This window comes from Halichoeres trimaculatus, unplaced genomic scaffold, assembly GCF_033239565.1.
Source record: "Halichoeres trimaculatus isolate MK-OKI-2021-1 unplaced genomic scaffold, fHalTri1.1 fHalTri1_scaffold_17, whole genome shotgun sequence".
NCBI lineage: Eukaryota > Metazoa > Chordata > Actinopteri > Labriformes > Labridae > Halichoeres > Halichoeres trimaculatus.
In genome coordinates, this window is record NW_027437195.1 from 11,052,207 (window position 1) to 11,072,451 (window position 20,245).

A 20,245-nucleotide genomic window follows, 5' to 3' on the forward strand; every position below is an offset into this window, starting at 1 on the left:
AAATTCCTAAACTACCTGACATCTAATCTGAGGTAATTACCACAAAACTGTGTCAGCACCTCTTACCCTAAGCCTTGCATGCTGTATTTCATTCACTTGCTAATTTCTTATTGTGTCATATTTCAAGTGAATGCTCAGCTTATTTTCAATGGAGAGCAACTTAACCTGAAGTTTACTTCAAACTGAGGCCTGACAAAAGGTTTTCTATAGGTTGTGTGTTTTCTTTGCCTGGGCCAATGAGGGTCAAGTCATATGGCTTGGGCTTGGTTGCTGTGGATGGGGGAGGGGTTGTTTTCTTTCAATATCTCCTCAGAGCCAATAAGGAAGAGTGGTACTGACTGAATCCAATTATCATCTTCAAACTATCCCCACCTAGCAAAAGACCACAATGCACTTTGTTCAAGGGTAAACTCATTTACCAATATGTTACCCCTCTTAGAGCTACACAGTTGACCGTGGATGCTTTTTTCAGTCACAATAATTTCAGGTTTTAATATTTTTGATAGTATTTTTTTCCACATTTCTTTCTTTTTAATCTAATATTCGAGCCAACTTTTTAAATTCTCCTTATCATAGTGCATTTTTTGTGAATGTACTACAAAGCTTACATCAAAAATGTTATCATGCATACAAATTAAATCATATTTATGTTCTTATGTATGTTATATGTGTTAGTTCTTGATTGGTATTCAGACCATGTTGTCTTATTTTCATTTACTTATTGTTGTTATAAAGAAGATACTCTTGTTTTTATAAATGTAAAGAAAAAGAGCACAACAGTTGTGGTTAAATTGGATGCAAGTTATGTGTCTGCTGTTACTTGTCATAAACTGTAACAACCGTGAAATGTATGATAACAAAAGTGTTATATCCCTATAAACAAATGTTTGAAACTCATTTATAATCTAATAGGAGGTGGTCTTTGTCTGCAGCTCCAGCTTTGTAATAAAAGAACATTCTGTCCTGAAATTATGCTACTGCCCCTTTAAGACGACTTGCCCGATGCACATACAACTGTTTTATGCAAATATGACAAGCCGAACGTGCCGTCAGCCAATCAGAGACGAGGTCTAACCGCGGGAGATCCAAATTTCGCGGGACGAAGTTTGGCGGTAAAATAGCTGTTCTTTCCGAGCTCTTGTCCTCTTGAATGGAGAGAGAAGCTCTGAGGTGGACAGACAAGAGGCACAGACCGGGTCGAGTTCCGCATCAGAAGGAGTCACAACAAGCCGTAAATCTGAAGGTGGGACCGACTTTCTCTGGAACCTTGAAGCCTTTTTTTTGGACTGGACTTTAATTAGTGGATGTTTGCGCATGTATATTTATAAAGCAGGCATTTAACTAGTTATGCTTCTTTCCTCCCGGACAAAGGATAACAACAACTAGTGGTCTGCTACATTACCTGACGAAAATAGTACCGGAAAAAATACAGAAGACTTTCAAGTTTTGCATTGAATGGGTCATTTTAATTGAATGAATCTGCGCCTTTATCCTTTATTTTTATTCACATGTTAGAAATTTATCACCACACAAAGCGTGTGCAAGCAGTCATTTTTGTACTTCGGGCCACATTTTTGCAAAGCGTGTGGTGCTTTTAGCAGCTAGCAAAGTTCTCCCTCTGCTTGACCAATCCGGTTAAATTCAGTTTACTCAGGAAAATGATGCGGATGCCTAAAGGCGTCTCTCCGGCAGCGACTCGGCCGGCTGTGGGACTGTCCTGTTCTCAGAACAAAATGAAGGTTTTATCCACCGGAGGCTTGAAGAGTGAGTTCTTCGGCAGCGGGCTCTCCAGCCCGTTAATGAACACGGTACCGGCCGGGTATTTCACACAGATCTGCAACACCACGGCGGCCGAACAAAGAGCCCACAGCCTGTACTCAACCCCCAACGGACCTGAAGCTAAACCCATCAGATCATCCTCCGGGCGGCTACCGGTAAAGCATCGAGCACACACACTACATATACACGCTTTTCGTCTCTCAGATGTGCTGTACCGTGAGTTATGCGGCTGTATGTGGGAGGAATAATCCTTCATTAGCACTGGTATGCATGTTTAGCAGGATTCACAGCGCACTCAAACATGTTTTGACGTGATAAGCCACAGAGGAGCCAGTGTGCCTGCTGCTGGATGTGTGTCTGCCATGTTAACTTGTGTGACATCTTTCCCCCGCAGTGCAGCTGCAGCAGGACAATATCAGCCACTGTGTGTGTGTGATGGTTATGATGATAATAATGAGGAGGGGTGATACTGTTTGAAGGATGTTTGAGGCCCAAAGTCCGGATGAGTGGACCCCCACAGTGACCTGCTGGTCGAGGACACTAATGTAAACACAGCATTCAACTATCCTGTTGCTTTCACACACAGATCTGCTCCAATGAACAGCTTTTTTTGCTATTACGCCCACATGACAGCTGCTCCAGCCGCACCTGTCTTTAAGGCAATACATGACTTTACAGGACCTGTGTAACCTGCTCCTATCACTGTGGGCAGGAGGTGGAGGTCAGAGGTCACAGCCTAACAACTGCTGTGTTTTCCATGGAGTATAATCAAGCCTTTGAACGGGGGAAAACATACTTTTATTTTAATGTAAGACCCAACTGCTTCGATGTAAAAACAGTATGCATACTTGAAAAGCTGTTAGTAATGGACTCAAACCCTGCATCCAGTTTGTGACCCACACCTGCTGCTGCTTGTTACGCGTTGACCTCTTCTTTCTAAACCTTGCAGTCCTTTTAGATTTACTGAATGGCTCTGAGGCTAAATGGGTTAAGGGTTAGAGGGTGAGCAGGCTAGGGTCTCCAGGTCTCAGGTTAACTCCCAGCCCTTGGTGTCTGTATTTACTAATAGGCCCCTCAAGAGGATTAGTTGGGTGTAAGTAAAGTGGGAAATAGGTTACCACCTGTTTTTATGCCAATGTGGACTTTACAGTAACTACAGTCTTTACTCTTTTTAAACATCACATACTCTGATACTAAATTTGGCTGGCTGGCTTAGGCACGTGTTTTTAATCCAGCTCTGTGACTTAATATGTTACAGGAAAGGCTGTAACAGAGGGTCTATCAGGGTTTATTATAGAGCTATGCTATTATCACTGGATAGGGACAAGTCACTGATAAGGAGCCAGCTGTTTTCTTCCTGATAGTGGTGATGTCCACTATGTCTCTCATTCTCCTTCTCTGCCTTAAATGGAGTTTATATTGCTATGATCATATCAGTGTTAGTGTAAAATTAATGTTCCCAAAATTAATATGCACGTTTATCAACAGACCATTGTTCTGACTAGGCTGAATTGAACAAATCACCAATGATTATGTCACTATATCACAAAAAAGCTGGTCACACCTAAGGATGGATACCTTTGAAACAATACAGCACTGATACCCAGTACTTAGCAACTGGTATTGGTTCTCAACAGTACTTTTGTGTGTTTATATGGTAATAAATTTTCAATTCGTTCAATAATAAAATCTCAAAGTTTTTCAATTTAATGTATTATCTCTCAAAATATAAACTTGCAATGCTGTGTTCAAGTCCAGCATGGAAAATCACCTACTCTTCTACTCTCTCACAGTCACAAGAATATGTTTGGGTACCAGAACATGGTAGCATTTGATTTTATGTGAATTAGTACTCAGTACTACAGACAGAATTCAGTTGGTACCTATAAAAGTACCTAATACGGTACACATCCCTAGGCTCCATTTACACGACAATGTTTCATCCAAAAACACCAAAACGCAGTGAAAAACATAGTGTACACAGAAACGCTGTAGTAAGTCTGCCAGGCCTGAGGTTGGTGCTATAAGAGTCTTGTCCAGAAGCCGCTTTTGGTAGGTCTTCATCGAAGTAGAGTTGAGCCGATCATCTGGTGTACTGGTGAATACTAAGTGTTGAAGTGGAGCAACAGATGCACATTTAGTTGAAAAACAGTCAGCAGATTGAGCAGCACAAGCATAACACGGTTGTCTGCAACTATCATAACAATGTTACTGTTGTATGTGCTTTGGCGAAGCTGAGCGTAACGTCAGCGTTTCCACTGAAAATAGCGGCTAACTGTTTACGCGGCAACGGTGTCAGCAGCGTTTCAGAAAAATTCCACTCTTTGTGTTTTAGGTCGACTAAAACAATATTTCAGTGTAAACGAGAGGCTGAGACACAACAATACTTCTGCGTTTCACCCTAAAACCATTGTCGTGTAAACAGCCCCCTAGTCACATCTTGTGTGGTGAGCAGCTGTAGTGCATGCTGGGTTGTAGATCCTAGCCTCTGTAGTACTAAACATGCACAGATGATGGATGACATCTCAGATAAAATTGCATGTAGGCTGTTTCTGGTTAAACTGACAGAATACTACACAAACCAAGTGTGAATGTTTTACTAGCAGACTGGGAAAAATAGTCACCTTGAAACATTCCTTGCTCTCAACACTGCACCTGTTTGCAGGAGAGATTCAATGCAAAGTGCTGATGCACTTTTGAAATTGCAGGTCAGGTTTCAAAAGTCCCAAAGTCCCATCATTATGAAACTTCCCCTGAACATTTCATCGAGTGAAGTAAACTTTCAGTAATGTAGCAGAAAAGCACCTTAAAGTCTCAAAAATTACACTCCGAGGATGTGATGGTTGACACTTCTGTCTTGTTCACACCAGAAAAAGGCCCAATCCTTTTTGAGCCCCCTTTATGAAAATGACAGCCACACTGAGGGCTGTAAGGAGATTTTTCTTTCCTCCTTTCTCTTCTTTCTAAAAAGGCTTCACAGCTGTCACCTTGTAGATTAATTTCAAGAGTTTTTTCTTAAATACTGAGGTAGAGGAAGTCATGGCTGTAAGCCTTTTATGTTAGAGCTTTAATATATCTGGCACTGACCTGAATGTTCAAAGAAAAGATGACTGCACATGCTGTATTCTGACCTTTAGAGTCACGTACCCTGTGCATATTGCCCTCCTCATGTACCCATGATACAGGAACAAGTTATAATTCTCACAGAAGAAGAAAAAGTCTTCTGTTGTACATAAAATGTCTTCTATACAAAGTTTTCCTGCTAAAGCGTCTTGTCTTTTATTTGCTGACACAGCTGCTTCGCTTCATGTTCACTCATGGGTCTCATGTTTACAGGAAGTGCAGCATCTTCATCCACAGCTCACTTCCTTCAACTTAAACAACAACAAAACCACAGTACTTAAGTTTTTCTCTCTCTGTGTTGAAGGATACTCGCCCACCTTTGAAGTCTGAGCTTCTTTAGGTACAAAAAGAACAGCCTCACATAATCTCATACTCTGAAGTTTGCTCATCTGGCACGTGCTTTCAAAAAGTTAATATTTGAAAGACTGTGAGTGATGCTGCAAGGCTCTCAAGTTAGTGATTTAGCTTGCTTCGATAAAGGTGAAGTATACAGGGTTAATTAAATCTTAGATGTGTTTTTCTATCTTTTGGGTCATATTTCCTCTCAGATATCAAGTGATGTAAATGTGTAACAGGATTCAGCCCAGGTGTACGGTGAATCTTTTCCTCCTCACTCAGCTGCAGCACACTTGAATGATCCGTCTGTCTCACATAAACAGAGCAGTATAAGAGGTTTGATGCATCTGGTTAACACACACTACAAACAATGTCCGTCTTATTCCTCGTGCTTGTGTCACATGTGCAGTGTTCCCAGATTTACATGGAATGTGAACAATCTGAAAAAAAAAACTTGAAATATTGTTTCGACCACCTTTGCCTGAAAGAAATCTCTTCGCTGAGTCCCTGTCTGGCTCCTGAGACTCTTCACAGCTTCCCCATTCAGTCTGATGACACTCGGGTGTGACATTGGCCACATTGCCAACTGTATGGACTCCTTCACCTTGTTTTACCCCAGCCCCAGGCCGAAGCTTCCCCTGCTGCTTGGTGTCCTCTGTAGGGGAGTTTTGCATTTCAAAGCAGTCCTCTTTCTCATCAACAACCCAAATGGGCAGCAGGATCCACCCTTCTTCTTTTACCTCTCATCATCAACATTGTTTTTCATCAGGGGTGTGGCACTGAGGGGTTTGTGTACAGAGGAGGAGATATTTGCGGGCAAACTGCAACTTGCCCTTGGCTGGGTTTGGAATCCGAGTCCCATGCAGCCTGACAGAAAGCTTTGTTGTTCTTTTTTTTTGTTCTGCCTGCAGAAGTCCTTCACGTGACTGTGACTGTGACTGTGTGTGTGAAATGCTACTGTGGACATTTCGCCACAGCCGCAGAGACGGCGGGAATGAGCCAAAGAATGTACAGCAAACAGAGGAGGCCACGTGCAGTGCTTGGGTGTAACTGGGCAGGCCGGTGGGGTGAGGTTACAGCGAAGACTGGGAGATAAAGAGCTAAAGGAGGGTTTGACTCTGGCCTTTCTCAGTTCATCTGCAGAAAGTCGCCTGAACAGCACTTTCCTCCAAGTATCCACATTTATATGATAAAAGAAAAATAAGAGCTTTACTTACTATGTTCTTCACAAGATCAGATTTATAGTTTTGGTTAGCTGTCTCTGTAAGCAAAAGAAAGACCTCAGAAATGAAGATGTGTGCTTGTGAAATAAGTATGATTCACCTCAGAGAATCCCACATGCAAAAAGCGAAGTATCAAAGCCCCCATCTTAACCCATACAGCTGCAGGCTGCAACGGTTGGGACTCTTCTAACAACACGTCATCATGCCTGTGGCTGTGACTCTGTTTGTAGACTCATCAGCCTGGAAAATGCAGACAGGGGGTTGCTTGAATTCCACATTTAGGGTCATTAAAGTCAACCTTGCTTTTATGCTTTGCATGCAGTTTTTTTTGGCAGGGTTGAGAAAGAACCATCACATGAAAGAGAGTGACTCTTTTCCCTCTTTACAGGGCAGCTGTTACTCCAACCAAATCCCTCTTTCAACCCCTGGTGCTGGAAGCCACCAAAGCTGCCAGTGTCGGAGATTTGTCCCACACAAGTGGTCTTAGTAAAGTTGTCATTTCATTCACTGCAGCTCCTCGTTGTATTGAACTGAAGATTCAGTCCAGCTGCTCTGCCAGCAGCACAAACCCTCACTGCACTGCTCCAGATGTCACTATGCAACAGGTGGACATGTCATGCAGCACAGTGGGACAATTGCAGCTTTGATTATCTCCATGCTGTCTCACACATTTGGTCACTTCACCACCTTCCTCGTCCCTGTCAGAATCCTAAATCAAAAAGTGGAGCTACATGTGCTCTGCTTGGTGAGGGTGGAGTTAGTAGATGAGCAGTGGTTGGACATAATCAAGATTCACTAATGCTACATGTGTGACTGTGTTGCATTGAGTGTATGTAGCATGTAAAAGATCGCTTGATCACCTTCTGTCCACTAAACTATGTTACAAGCCTGTCGATTGTCAAACAGCAGCACACATTAACAAATTACCTAGACACAAAAATGCAGTGTCAAAAAAAAAATCCATTCTCTATTAATTTTTAGAGGTGGGAGAAATAATCAAAAATTGACATGTCGTGAATTTTTTGTTGGACGGTATCAGAATTAGGACTCTGTTAAAAAAACCTTTTTTTAATTAAAATTCTTAATTTCAGTCTTTGTTAATAAACTGGATTGGAAAAAAGTTACCATTTTTCTGCTACAGAGGGTGAAATGTTTCTCTCTGACTCACTTGATGTGCATTTTATGGGAAAATATAGCTCTTGATATAGCCCGTAGACATTATCATCATTAATTTTTAACTTTTTCATATGTTCTAGTGTAAAAAAAACTTGTAAACATCAAAGAATTGCAATTTAAATCGAATTGGCACCCCAAAAATTGTAATAGAATCAAATCCCAAAAATAGCATATCATCCCAGCCCTACTTGATTAGATTCCAAAACAAATGGGCATCTCGGAAAGATTCATGTCTTTACAACACTCAGTGATAGTGCTCATGGGAAATAGAGTCTTCACCCCAGAATCACTACCAATTCCAAATAGTTTCATTTATGGGGTATTATGGAGCCAAAAGAACAAGACAGGACACATGTAGGGATGAGTACCCAATTAGGTACTTTTATTGGTACCGAGCAAATTCTGTCAAAAGTACCAATTCACGTAAAATCAAAAGGTACCATGTTTAGGTACCTAAATGCATCCTTTTGACTGTGGGGGAGTGGAAGAGTAGGTGATTTTCCATGCTGGACATGAACACATCATTGCAAGGTTATATACTGAGGAATGAATATGTTAAATTGAAAAAAAAACTATAATTTATTATTGAACAAATTGATATTTTTATACCACATAAACACAAGAAAGTACCTGAAATTGGTACCATTGAGTCGCCAGGTACTGGGCATCGATACTGTAGCATTTCAAATGTGAAAGGTACCCATCCCCAGACACATGAGTTACCAGATGCTATCAATGACTTAAAATCCAGCGCTAATAATAATAATAATAAAAATAATAATAAATTTTATTTATAGAGCGCTTTTCAAAAAACTCAGTCGCTTTACATAAAAAGTTAAAAGTGCAGGTAAAAAATATGTGAACAATAGAAAACAGATAAAAGCAAAAGGTTACAGTGCAAGGTAAAAACATAGTGCATTGAAAATAGACTAAGACAGGATTATTGGTTGAAAGCAGTGCGAAAGAGGTGTGTTTTTAATCTGGATTTGAAGGTGGTGAGGTCAATGGAGTGAATGCTGCGTTCCGTTTGTGCTTAGAACTGGGAAGTCGGGAGTGGGAACGACGTCATCTCCGAGTTCAGCGTTCCAGATGCCAAGTCTTAAAAACTTGTCTTAACAGCAGTATTTCTGTATATAACATTGAATAATACTATACATTTGGCTAATTTTTTGCGACAAACACTAGTCAGAAATTCTAAAATTAACAGAATCTAACAGGAGCTTAATTACTGTATTCCCCTCAACTCAAAATTTACTACTGGGAACTCGGGGGTGGTGTGGGTGCTCCGACTTCCAAGTCCAAAATTTCGACCTCACAGGGCGTTCCAGTTGGACGTTCCGACTCAGAACTCAGAAATTCTGACTTCCAACTACAAATGGAACACAGTAAAAGTCACCAGGGTGCTTCGTGTAGGCTCCATGCGTGACAAAGATCAATTTCAGATCAACCGCTAACTTTCTCATTCATAGTTAAAGATTAGCCAGCAGGATGCTTGTTGGTCAGTTAGGGTGTTGCCAGTTTGTGCAACTTGTCATTTCTTAATCTCGACAGAGAGCCTGGGTTGATTTTCACTTTTGTTTTTATTGGCCCATGTAGGTCACTGGTCACATGATTGAGATATCTGTTAGCTATTATCATCCAAGGTCATGTGAGTGCTTTCGTTTGCAGTGGTGGTGTCATACTTTACTGTTACAGAGATCATCTACGTGTGTATGAGCGCGCATTTGTGTGTGTGTGGAGGGGCTGAGTGTTGAGCTTTGGGTGTAAGGGGGAGGTTGGGAGACTCGAGAGGGGGGAGGAAAGGTCATTGAGTGAATCCAGGGATTTCCTCGCGTTTTGCAGGCAGTGGGTCAAGAGCCAATCATCCCCCCCTTCCCTACACACACACTCGCATACGAGATCAGCCCCCTCTCACAGTGCTTGGGAAAGTGTGAGGGGGGTGCTTTGTTCCTGCACTTGAGAGCTGTTGGCACATTTACGACACTATTCAACAACCCCTTATTTAGCACTTCTACTGGCATTGATGTCACGCTTTCCCAACTCGCCCTACACACTTCATTCTCATGACTTAACTTTAACTTTCCATTATGTAAAACCAATGAGATCTGCCAGGAAGGGAAGCCTATTGTTTCTGTTCAATCACACATGTAGAAAAGAGTCCAAACTGGGAAAAAAAAGTGACATTTCCATTCTTATCATGACTGAATGATCAGTGAACCCTGCAACTACAAGAATATCCCACTTTGCTTTTGTTCTTTGTTAATTTAAAGGCACTTACGCACTCTTTCCCATCTCTTAAGGCTAAAAGGAAGCTGGACTTGGAGGACCCTCTTTACATGCCAGAGTTCCGCACACCCAAAGGCAAAGGCAGCATCGCCGCCAGGATACCAAGTCCAAGAAGTGAGTTTAACATGACACTTGTCAAAAGGATCAAATGTGTGATAGAACTAGTAAATGCAAAGCTTTGTTAATTACATTTGAAGTGCTACACTTTAGGTTTTTCTCAATAAAAATGTAATAAGCAATTAAAAAACATCCACTTTCAGAAGGAGGAAATAATCTAAAAAATTAAATTTTAACTAAAAAAACATTGGAATGTAGTAAACAATTGAGTCGTAATAAAAACAATTCAATTATATAAAGAGCTGTAAAGTACTTCTCGGTGCAGAGATAAGCCAGGAAGTCGTCCACTTCTTTACAATGGTTTGAGTCCAAAGAAAGCAGGAAGAGGCGTGTGTAGGCCAAGCATTGTAAAGAGGACATGGAGGGAGGATAGCTTAAAGCCTGGTTTGTTCTTCAGTGTCGACCCTATGCAATAGTGGCAGACACAGTCAGGAGCACAACATACCTCTGAATCAGTGTGTTTGTGGTGCAATACTACTCCACAACACAGTGCAGTTTATACCATCATCAGACCATCTGTTTCAGGTCCTGCTGTGTTTTCTGTTTGCTTTTACACAAGGGTTTTGATCATATTTTGTTATATTAAAGCTAACACATGTTACTGTGTATTAGCAAAAGTACAATTATTACAAGGAAAAATAGAAAAGAGTTGTCAGAGGGAAAGAAGTGTACGGCCGTACTAATTACACAAAACACGTTCCTGCTCAGCAGTTTGTGAGGAACTGCAAGTCAGATTACCCAATTCTGTGTCGGTAAAGGGCTATGTAGACCTTAAAGCTTCAAATATTCATTACTCAACTACTTTTTACTGAGGCATAAGTGTTTGTTTCAGCATTACATTTGAATAAGTGCCAGACAGATGCCAGTGACTATCAAATCATATTTGAGCTAGAAGTGCTGATCCCTTGTCTATTTCATGCAGAAGATTAAAGTAGGCTAAAGAAATGTCAACCTCTTAGGAACAGCACATAGACAGACTGATCATCTGTATCCTGCTAGGGCTTATGTCCACTAGTGGCAATTTTTGGCACTGACATAATCTTTCTTTAAATAATAAGAATAAAATTCAGTTCAGCTGTTTCAGTGCTCTGAGCACAGGAAAAAATACCCAGTGTTTCTTTGGTTGTTAGCTTGCTGCTAATGCTGTAACAAAACTTCAACCATTGCGTCTACACTTCTTTGTGAAATTCTATCAAAGAAAAATAATTCTGAATGGTGCCTACAGTGTTTTTTCAAAAATCTTAATGTCCCTTACACAGGGAAGCAGAAGTGTTTTGGGACTCATAATGTTGTTGTCATAAACACAGATGAGAAGTGCTCTCGTGTTGATATGAATGTGGTTAGTGGACACAGGCCCTAAAGTTGCAATGTTTGCAAACAATATTACACGACAGAAAACAAGTCACATCGAGACTGTAAGAGGAAGTCTTAATGACTAATTTCAAAGGTACGATAATGAATTCTTTGTACGTGTTCAGGTCTGGTAAATGACTCGGAATATCTTTGTATACAGGAACTTTATATTCACGTCCTTAAACATATATTAACTACATCAAAGGTTGATAGTTTAGTTCCTTTTCTGGTAAATATCCACTCAGTTAATTCCGTTCCTCTGGGTTGGGTTTTTCTAACTCCTCCTCTACCTTTCCTCAGCTCCCAAATCTCCAGGTGAGCGGACACGATACGACACCTCCTTAGGACTTCTGACAAAGAAATTTGTGGGTCTGATTGCTGAGTCTCCTGATGGGGTACTTGACTTGAACTGGGCCACTGAGGTCCTGGAAGTCCAGAAGAGACGCATTTACGACATCACCAATGTCCTGGAGGGAGTCCAGCTCATCAGAAAGAAGTCGAAGAACAACATCCAATGGCTGTGAGTGCAAATTCAAAAGACATGACGCAAGCAGAAAGACTTCTGTCGGACCTTTTATAATTATTATTTATTCAAGTGTTGGCTTGGGACACTTTAAAAGAGATGGTGATGAAAACAAAACATTTGTTTGGTAGTAGTTTAGTGGACAGAATTGTCAGCTGAATATAAAATCATCCATGTGGTTTTGGTTATCCATGACTGAGAATTTTAACCCCACAAATGCAACTAGCACAGCTGTTCTAGCTTACATCACAAAAAAAATGTAATGATTCCTCTCCTGACTTGACTCAATCTCCACCTAGTGGCTATAGGGGGAATTGCAACTCTGAGTGGCACACTGTTTTGTACAGTGTTTACAAAATTAAATGACATCTACAGAAAATTGAAGTGCGTTCACATCATCCCTCTTACGTCTGTGTTTCTGCAGCGTTGGAGATGTATTTGAAGGTGGTGCAGGTGGAGGGGAGAAGGCCTGCGCCCTGAGGAGAGAGCTCGGAGTCCTGGAACGAGAGGAGAGATCTCTGGATGAACTGATCCACTCCAGCACCACGCAGCTCAAACAGCTCACAGAATATGAGGATAATCAGAGATATCCTTTTGATCCACAGCTGTTTCCACATCCTCCCTGATTGTTTCATTTGTCTTCTTACACATCTCCACTCAGTGTTTGACACAGTTTTATCCTTGACTCAGTATTCTACATTGGGCTATGTGACCTATCAGGACATCCGCTCCATTGGCACTCTCAGAGACCAGACAGTTATTGCTGTGAAGGCACCTGCTGACACCAAACTGGAGGTTCCAGACACAGCAGGGGTAAACACACATTTTAGTTAATATTCAAGGTGCAAAAGCAAATATTAGATTGTAAACAGTGGTGCATTTCAAACATAGAGACTCATCTTTTTCTACATCTTTTTTTTTTTTTACAGCAAGGCTCATTACAGATCTATTTAAAGAGTAAGAACGGCCCGATAGAAGTCTACCTGTGTCCAGAGGAGGGTCTTGAAGATGCCAGCCCTGTGAAAAGCGCTGTCACCCCCAAAAAAGATTTCCCTCAAACCCACTGTACTCCAGCCCCAATGGGCCCACCAAGCTACTGTGTCAAAGAAGAGCCAGTTGAATGTAAGTACAGCTTTGTCAGGTTATACACAGAGCATTCATCGCTGAGCTTACTGGTTAATGATTCACCTTAATCGGACAATGAGCAGGGTGTAAAGCACTGATTGCATCATAAATCTGCAAGTGGCGGGTAGCTTGCTATAACAGCTCAGCACCACAAACACTTGAGAGTTGTTCTCCTTAATATGATTAAGAAACTTCTGTTATTTAACATAAAACTCAAGTGAGGAATTTTAGCCTAGCTTAGCATGAAGTCTGAAAGCAGCTTGCTAAAAGTCAGCCAACCTAACACTGTCAGAAATTCAGGAAATAAAGTTGCTGGCTAAAATCTAAAGCTAGCATAGCATCATGCCATATTTTTTATACAACAGTAGGTGGGAAACTGTGCTGTAAAGAAACTTGACCCAACGACCCCTGTGGCACAAAAAAATTATATGTTCATGTCGGTGTTCTTCAAAACCAAGTTGAGGCATTATTTAGAGTGAGTGCTGGTTGTTTCTACAAAGTAGCATGTAAGATAAGTCCATCTCATCGTGTCGTAAAAAGGCGCTACCTCCGCTGCAGAGCCACAGCTGGCTACGAGGCACTCGCCGCTTAGTGTATCAGTCCGCGCGCACGGCGTGTCAGATATAAACAAACGCAGGTAGTCTGCCAGGACGAAGAGACACGATGAGAACTAGAGCCTTATTTAGCGGTGTTTTTGTGTGAAAGTAACGTGCTGAAAATTCTCTAAATAAAGCGTCAATGCAGACCGATATCAGATTTTTCCGGTGGGAGTCCGTTAATTTGTGTTTTTGGTCAAGTAAAAAATGGCCCCGTCTGAATGCAGAGGAAACCAGCAGAGGAGCAGGGAGGGGGTCTTTGGTGCGAGCGCCCTGCACAAAATCACTGCTGTAGGGGTAATTTCTGCCCTAAACCTTGTGATAGGACCCAACTTGTTCCATCCCGGAGTATCACTTTAAGGCTTCAAGTTTATGACAATATCACATTATTAGCATCAAGAAGAACTTTCTAGACCTCTTAAATTCATTCAAGGAGTCATGAGTATACAGATTTAAATAAGGTAAAATCCACCAATTAATCAATAGATTTAATCTGTAAAGCACTTTGAATAAAGACTCTATAAGACCAAAGCCCCCCCCATCTTCACCCCACACGCACATACAGTTCAAGAAAACTTTCTGAATAAAAGACACAATAAAAAAAAGAGCTGAGCTGATGAAATGCTATCATTATCTTTTAAAGAAGAGACCTTGAAGGTGTTATAAATGTTAACGATTAAACAGCTATTAGACAGCCAAGACAATGAAATGAAATGTAATCAATACGACGATAAAACCCTAAGACAATCGAGAAAAATCACCTAGCATTAAGATAAAGGTTACATAAATGAATAATAAACTTATAAAAGCAGAAACAGATTAAAATTTCATAATTAAATAGAATTAAGATAGCATGTGGCTTGTTCAGCCTTTTTTATTTATCAGAACAGATTATCATTAAATATTTGATTTATTAGTAATGGCTTTTATTTCTCAACCTCCAGCATATAAGCTAAGATATGCTAATTCCCTTCAACTCAGGCTTTACAATACATATGAGGCACAAGATGTATTTGTTGCCTTGCTCCAAAAATGTCGAACAACTCAAGAAATCGGGCAACATTAACTTGTGCAAATCAGTGTAGTCAACTGTATTGTGAAAATGAAACACAGACAGCTAATGTAAAAGCCAAAAAAAAATCAAACAGAGAAACAAAAATCAAACTCAACCTTTTCCCTGTTCCTGAACACAGCAAACATCTCCACAGCAGCTCCAGCCGCCTCCTCTGCTGCAGCCTCCACTTCCACTCTGCTGGATGTCGAGGGTCTTCTGGGTTTGCCCCCAAGCCTGCTCCAGATCACAGAAGACCAGCTCCCCTGCACCTCTTTCGCCGCAGACCCCAACACCCCCTTCGTCAGCTTCTCTCCACCTCTGGACCACGACGATTATCTCTGGAGCCTGGAGGATGGAGAGGGAGTGTCGGATTTCTTCGACACGTATGATCTGGGTGATCTGTTGAAGAGCTGAGGTACAGATTGATGAGGGGGAGGAAATTTAGGGAGGGGATATTTAATGAAATGCCTTCTCGAGGAAATATTACACTATGAAGCCATCACTCTTTATTAATGCCACACTTGTTTTAATGTCAGTGATTTCAGGAGGAGTTATCTCCTTTGTTATTTTAATAAAGTAAATCAAATTGTACATATGATTGTAAAAAAATGATCAGACTTGGAGGTTTTGTGAGATTTACACCAATGTGTGTATTCTCACATCATTAGAGAACACTGTTTGAAGCTGTTTTTGATTTTCCTCACATATTCAGAATGTGTTAAAATAAAATAACAGGAGTTATTATGCATATCATATCATATCACCAGCAACTAAATCAGATGTGTTCAGGTGTCAGGCAGTGTTTACAGTGTGACAACTCAGGAATTTCTTTTTCTTTTCTTCTTTCCAAAGTCTAAATGCTTGTACCACTCTTTGACCCATAGGGGGCAGCCTTGTATTGTGTCAGCTTTAACTGCCTGGCAGCTTTACAGGATTCAATCACTGGATGAGAGTAAAAGACGAAAGACCAGATGTGTTTTTAAGAGTCCTAACATCTTCAACACTCATTGATTTAAGCTGTGAATAATTTTGGTCCACTTCCTGTAGATTAACAAGCATTGATAGTTTGAACAAACAGTGTTGTTTGAAAATCTGCTTTAAAAGTTTCTCATGCTGTTTCTGTCTGATCAGGTTTGCTCTCTCCTTTGATAAGCTTTATATCGGGCTTTGTTTCTGTTTTGTGCCAGAGTTAACATCTGATAATGGTTACTCTGAACAAATACAATCTCTACATCACAGGAGTGACGTCGCTCTTGTTGGTTTGGCAGCTTTATTACGAGCCAAGGTGCTTCTCTGTTGATTTGTCATTGAGTAGTTTGATAAAGTAAAACTACTGTTGTATTTCTAAGGAAATTAGCCCCAGTGAATGAAATGCAGCCTTTGAGCTGCAGTGAATTGATGTAATCAGAGTTTAGAGTAGAGATAATTCTCCATTGTTTGAATCAAATGAATTCTGTTGCCTACACAGAGCAGCCAAAATAAGAAGTTGGTGTTTTTTTGTCAAATTTGAATTCCTGAAACTTTTTGACCCTAGTGGTGCAACCCTTTTAATTGTCAGTCATTGGCCCAAGTTCAGGGCAGCGCTGACTTTTACCTATAAAATATTTTTTGTTTTGTTTTCTCAAAGGGTTTTAGACATTTGGACGTTTAAATTTGATGCAAATGTTTTGGGTTTTTGTCCTTTTATTTCTTTGCTTTTGGCTTTCCCTCTCTGCTGCAGAGATAAGCTAACTGTCCTGTCCTAACAAAACTTGAAAACGTGTGCCTGTGAGTGTATTTGACAGCTTGGGAAATGGGTGTCGTGGTGTGTTTGGGTGTGAGTTTTTACAACGTAGATGAGAAAATATGTGAATTCTGAATTTGTAGTTTTTCAATGAGCATTATTTTTCTGGTATTTGTACATAGTTTGTTTTTGTATTTATACCTTCTTCTGATTTTTTGAAAGTTCTTGCTGGCTTTTTTCCACAGTCAGCACAAACTGCTTTTGTAAGACATGCAGCACTTAATATTTTGTAATATTGTGTGGTCTGTTTGACATGATATAATAAAAACTTAAGCCATTGTTTACACTTTGAATTCTGTTGTCATTTTATTTTATTTAGTTGTCATGCCTGGAAACTACTAAATCCCAACATTTTTTAAAGATTGGATTCTTCCTGTGACTTTTAAATGAACCAGGGTGGAAACACATCTGGCCTTACATAAATAAAACAAAAACACATACTTTCCAAACCTCTGCAACATTTTCCTTTCTGTGTAGAACAAACGCACCTTAAAAACACTGGAAACACAGTGAAATACTGAAATCTAAGCAAGTGTTTATGGCTCACTTTTAATAAAGAAACTTGTTTTATAAGGGCTAATATGAGCCACATTCACCTGAAAAGACCAGAAATGTCTTATTTTAAGATATTGAAAGACAGAAATGACGTTTGCATTGCTTGTTGACAGAAAAAAAATCTGCCAGTGGGGTAAAATAACATTACAAGTTTCTTTAAATACGATTTTTTTTTTTAATACAAGGACTGCACTAAACTTTCAGAGTAACATCACTAAACAGTTTTGTGGTGAAAATGTTGCCTGTAACTTACTAAAATTATACAGTATCCTTAATTGAATTTACAGTGTGTGGCTGTATAAGTTCAAAAATGCTTTAAAGGAAAAAAAAGTTATAGTATCAACACCAAAATGTTGTGGTAAAAAATAAAGGAAGAAAGAAAGTAAGTCTTTTACTATGTAGCTTTCTGTTGGCTAGCAACGGTCTGTGTTGGCTCCTGAATCGGGCATGATAGGTGAAGGATGCAGTGGCATGCACGGACTTTTTTTTAAGTGCAGGGGCAAAAAGAAAAAATAAAAGTTTTCACCACCCAAAAGGGCACTTTAGTGTGTTTTCCCAACCAGGAGGGCACTTTAAACCACATTTTGGCTCCTACAAGGACTCTTCAGTGCATGTCTGGTTCCCTAGAGGGCATATTTAAAGAAAAAAAAACAAAAGATCTAAGCCACTCAGGCATTTTTATCTTTAATATCTTGAAATGAGATATTTTCTGGTATATGGCTCATATTTAGTCTAATAAGACAAACACTAAAATTTCAGGTTTTGTGCAAAAGAGAAATCAATGAGCTTTTTATTCTGCTACAAGCCAACAAGTCTTCAGCCACAGGCTACCGATCTGACAAGAAGTGGTGTTCCTTGAGGACAGAGTATAGCCCAACGCAGTGAGTGACAATGACACTGAATGAACTATGAACACGTTCAGACAGATAGACACAGGAAAAAAAAACATCCATCATTCTTTGTGAGGTGGTTGCTTTGGAAACAAGCTCACAAAAGGCAAGAGACGCAGAAAGGGTTAAAGGTCAGTGGGTCACAATAGTGAACAGGGTGATGACGTGCATGGGAGTTCATCACACATCTGTAGGAAAAGCACGAAGAGGAGTCGAGCTCTTTGAGAGATACTGTTCAATACATGTTAAAATGCACAGTTAAGAAGATGGTGCCAAATGTATTCAATCTTAATGCAACAAAGTGTGTTCTCAGGGTTATACATTTTACAGCCTCTATGTAAATGAAGACTCTGTTTCTACCACAGGAAACACATGCTTATTATGTCTGTCACTGTGGCCAAATATTTCCCCTCCTTCTTATCAAACTCTCACAAATACAGTGTGAGCAGGGTCAACTCGTGCAGTGTTTTTCTTTAAACTCTTCCGTTTGTCTGCCTCTGCTTCAACACCACTGTCTATTAACTCTGAGTGTCTATTAACAGATTTGGCTCATGTGTTTAACAAGAGGTCTTAAACTGAAATGTCAGACACCACATTCACATGGCCGCGTGGTTTACATGCTATTTAAACCCTGACATCTTCACCTCTGCTACATCACACCTGCAAACCAGAGCTGTATAGATAAAGAAACAGCCTGACGTGAGTTTTATTAGCTGAAACTACCTGTAACTAAAAGCCTCTTTGTGCACAAACATATCATTACTGAAGTGACAGCCTGTTAATGAGCAGCGCCAACCTGTAGCCACAACACTTCAGGTATTGTTTTGAAAACACAGCTGGGAAAGAGAAGCATAAAGCTGTTTTCATCGAGGGTTGGAGCAGTTTGGAAACTTAGGTTGGTGTGTTTAAGGCCACACACACATCCTCATTAAGAGCTACAGGAACCTCGAAGTAACTCCTTGCACAAAGAGGCTGAGTCTGAACAGGTTTTTATGCCTTTGAGGTTTTTACCTGGGTGGTATGAAAACAGCTTATCCTTTTTAATGGGTGCTGAATAGATAAATGGAAGTTATTCATCAAGTAGAAGGTTTAATTCAAAGAAAACTGAACGTAATCTGAATCTTCAGTTCATGTCTCAGTGACACTGTGATGTGAGATTTATGTAATACTTTGTTGGCAAGGATGAATATGAATCACAAACAAGTTTGATCAGTGGATTTAAGTGTGGAAAACTTAGTGTCTTCATAACAGCAGTGACGATGAAGTCTGTCTGAGGGTGGGGCTTATTGCCAGGTACAGCCTGATGCCAAGAGCGAAGTCATGCCAGGAAAGACCTGCATGCCTGACACTTGATTGATTCAGAAATGACACATCACTAAGTGTTACATCTGTGATATTATTCTTTGTGTAGTCTCCAAAAGCCTGATTGCTTTCAGTGGAGGCCCTGCCCTCCTCGAGACACTTTGTACGCCTATTCCAAAGGGAAACAAAAAAACTGCTTTAAACAATAAATCAAAAACCTTTCCCTCTTTTTCTCCCTCCCTCCCCAATCCTCCCATTCTCAGTCATCCATGCCAACCAGAAGAGGGGGTATTTTACGGTAAGCAGGGGCCTCCTGGCTTGACAAGGGTAGTAAATTGATAGCAGGACTCGTGGAGCTGAGTCAACATGCAGAGTGCATGGGGAGATTTTGCAGGAGATTTCTGCTGGGAAGCAGTAAGGAAATCCTGGCAGCTGCAGTTTTTTTGTTACTGGAAGATGCTGCTGCAGCGACCCCTGTGCTGCTGCGTGTGCGTGTGTCACAGAGAAAGACAGACGCTTTACCTCATCCCCATGTCTGCCAAAGTTTAAGTGCTAGCAGTGAATGAGCAGTTCAGAAAAACAAAGCAGGACAGAAGTTATTGATGAAAGAAATTGCAGGTATGTGGCGTTCAGGAAGGAAAAAGGTGGAGACAAGGATTCTGTGAGTCACTGTGCACCACGATACTGAAGCTTCTCTATCTCTTCCTGTCATTCAACCTTTGCTGTCCCTATTGTCTTCTTCAGACTCCCCATTTCTCCATTCCTTCTTCTTCCCTGTTGTGTACTTGTGTTTTTCACTTTATGTTATTGCATCGCCCGCACATACCGGTTTGTTCACTTTGACAATAAGACCCAGGCTGGAAGGCTGGCAGACGCACAAAGGCTCTGCTTCTTTTACTAGGGGTGCTGCAAGGAAACTGAAGGAGGGTATTGTTGGGATACAGAAAGCCTCTGCATTACATCAGCTCTTTTGCACTTCCATGCAAAAAAAGAGTGCATGCAAAATGAGCATGCAGGCTATAAT

At 40.6% G+C, this 20,245-nt stretch overlaps 1 protein-coding gene across 1 annotated transcript; it reads left to right on the forward strand.

Annotated features, from left to right (window-relative positions):
- The first annotated feature begins 1,148 nt into the window (after positions 1-1,148).
- On the forward strand, positions 1,149-16,533 carry e2f2 (E2F transcription factor 2). Its single transcript, XM_074692168.1, has 7 exons — positions 1,149-1,934; positions 9,938-10,037; positions 11,694-11,913; positions 12,341-12,502; positions 12,615-12,729; positions 12,846-13,038; positions 14,831-16,533. Exons 1-7 carry the CDS (start codon positions 1,659-1,661, stop codon positions 15,103-15,105), a joined length of 1,341 nt encoding a protein of 446 aa, XP_074548269.1. The 5' UTR covers positions 1,149-1,658; the 3' UTR covers positions 15,106-16,533.
- The last annotated feature ends 3,712 nt before the right edge of the window (positions 16,534-20,245 follow it).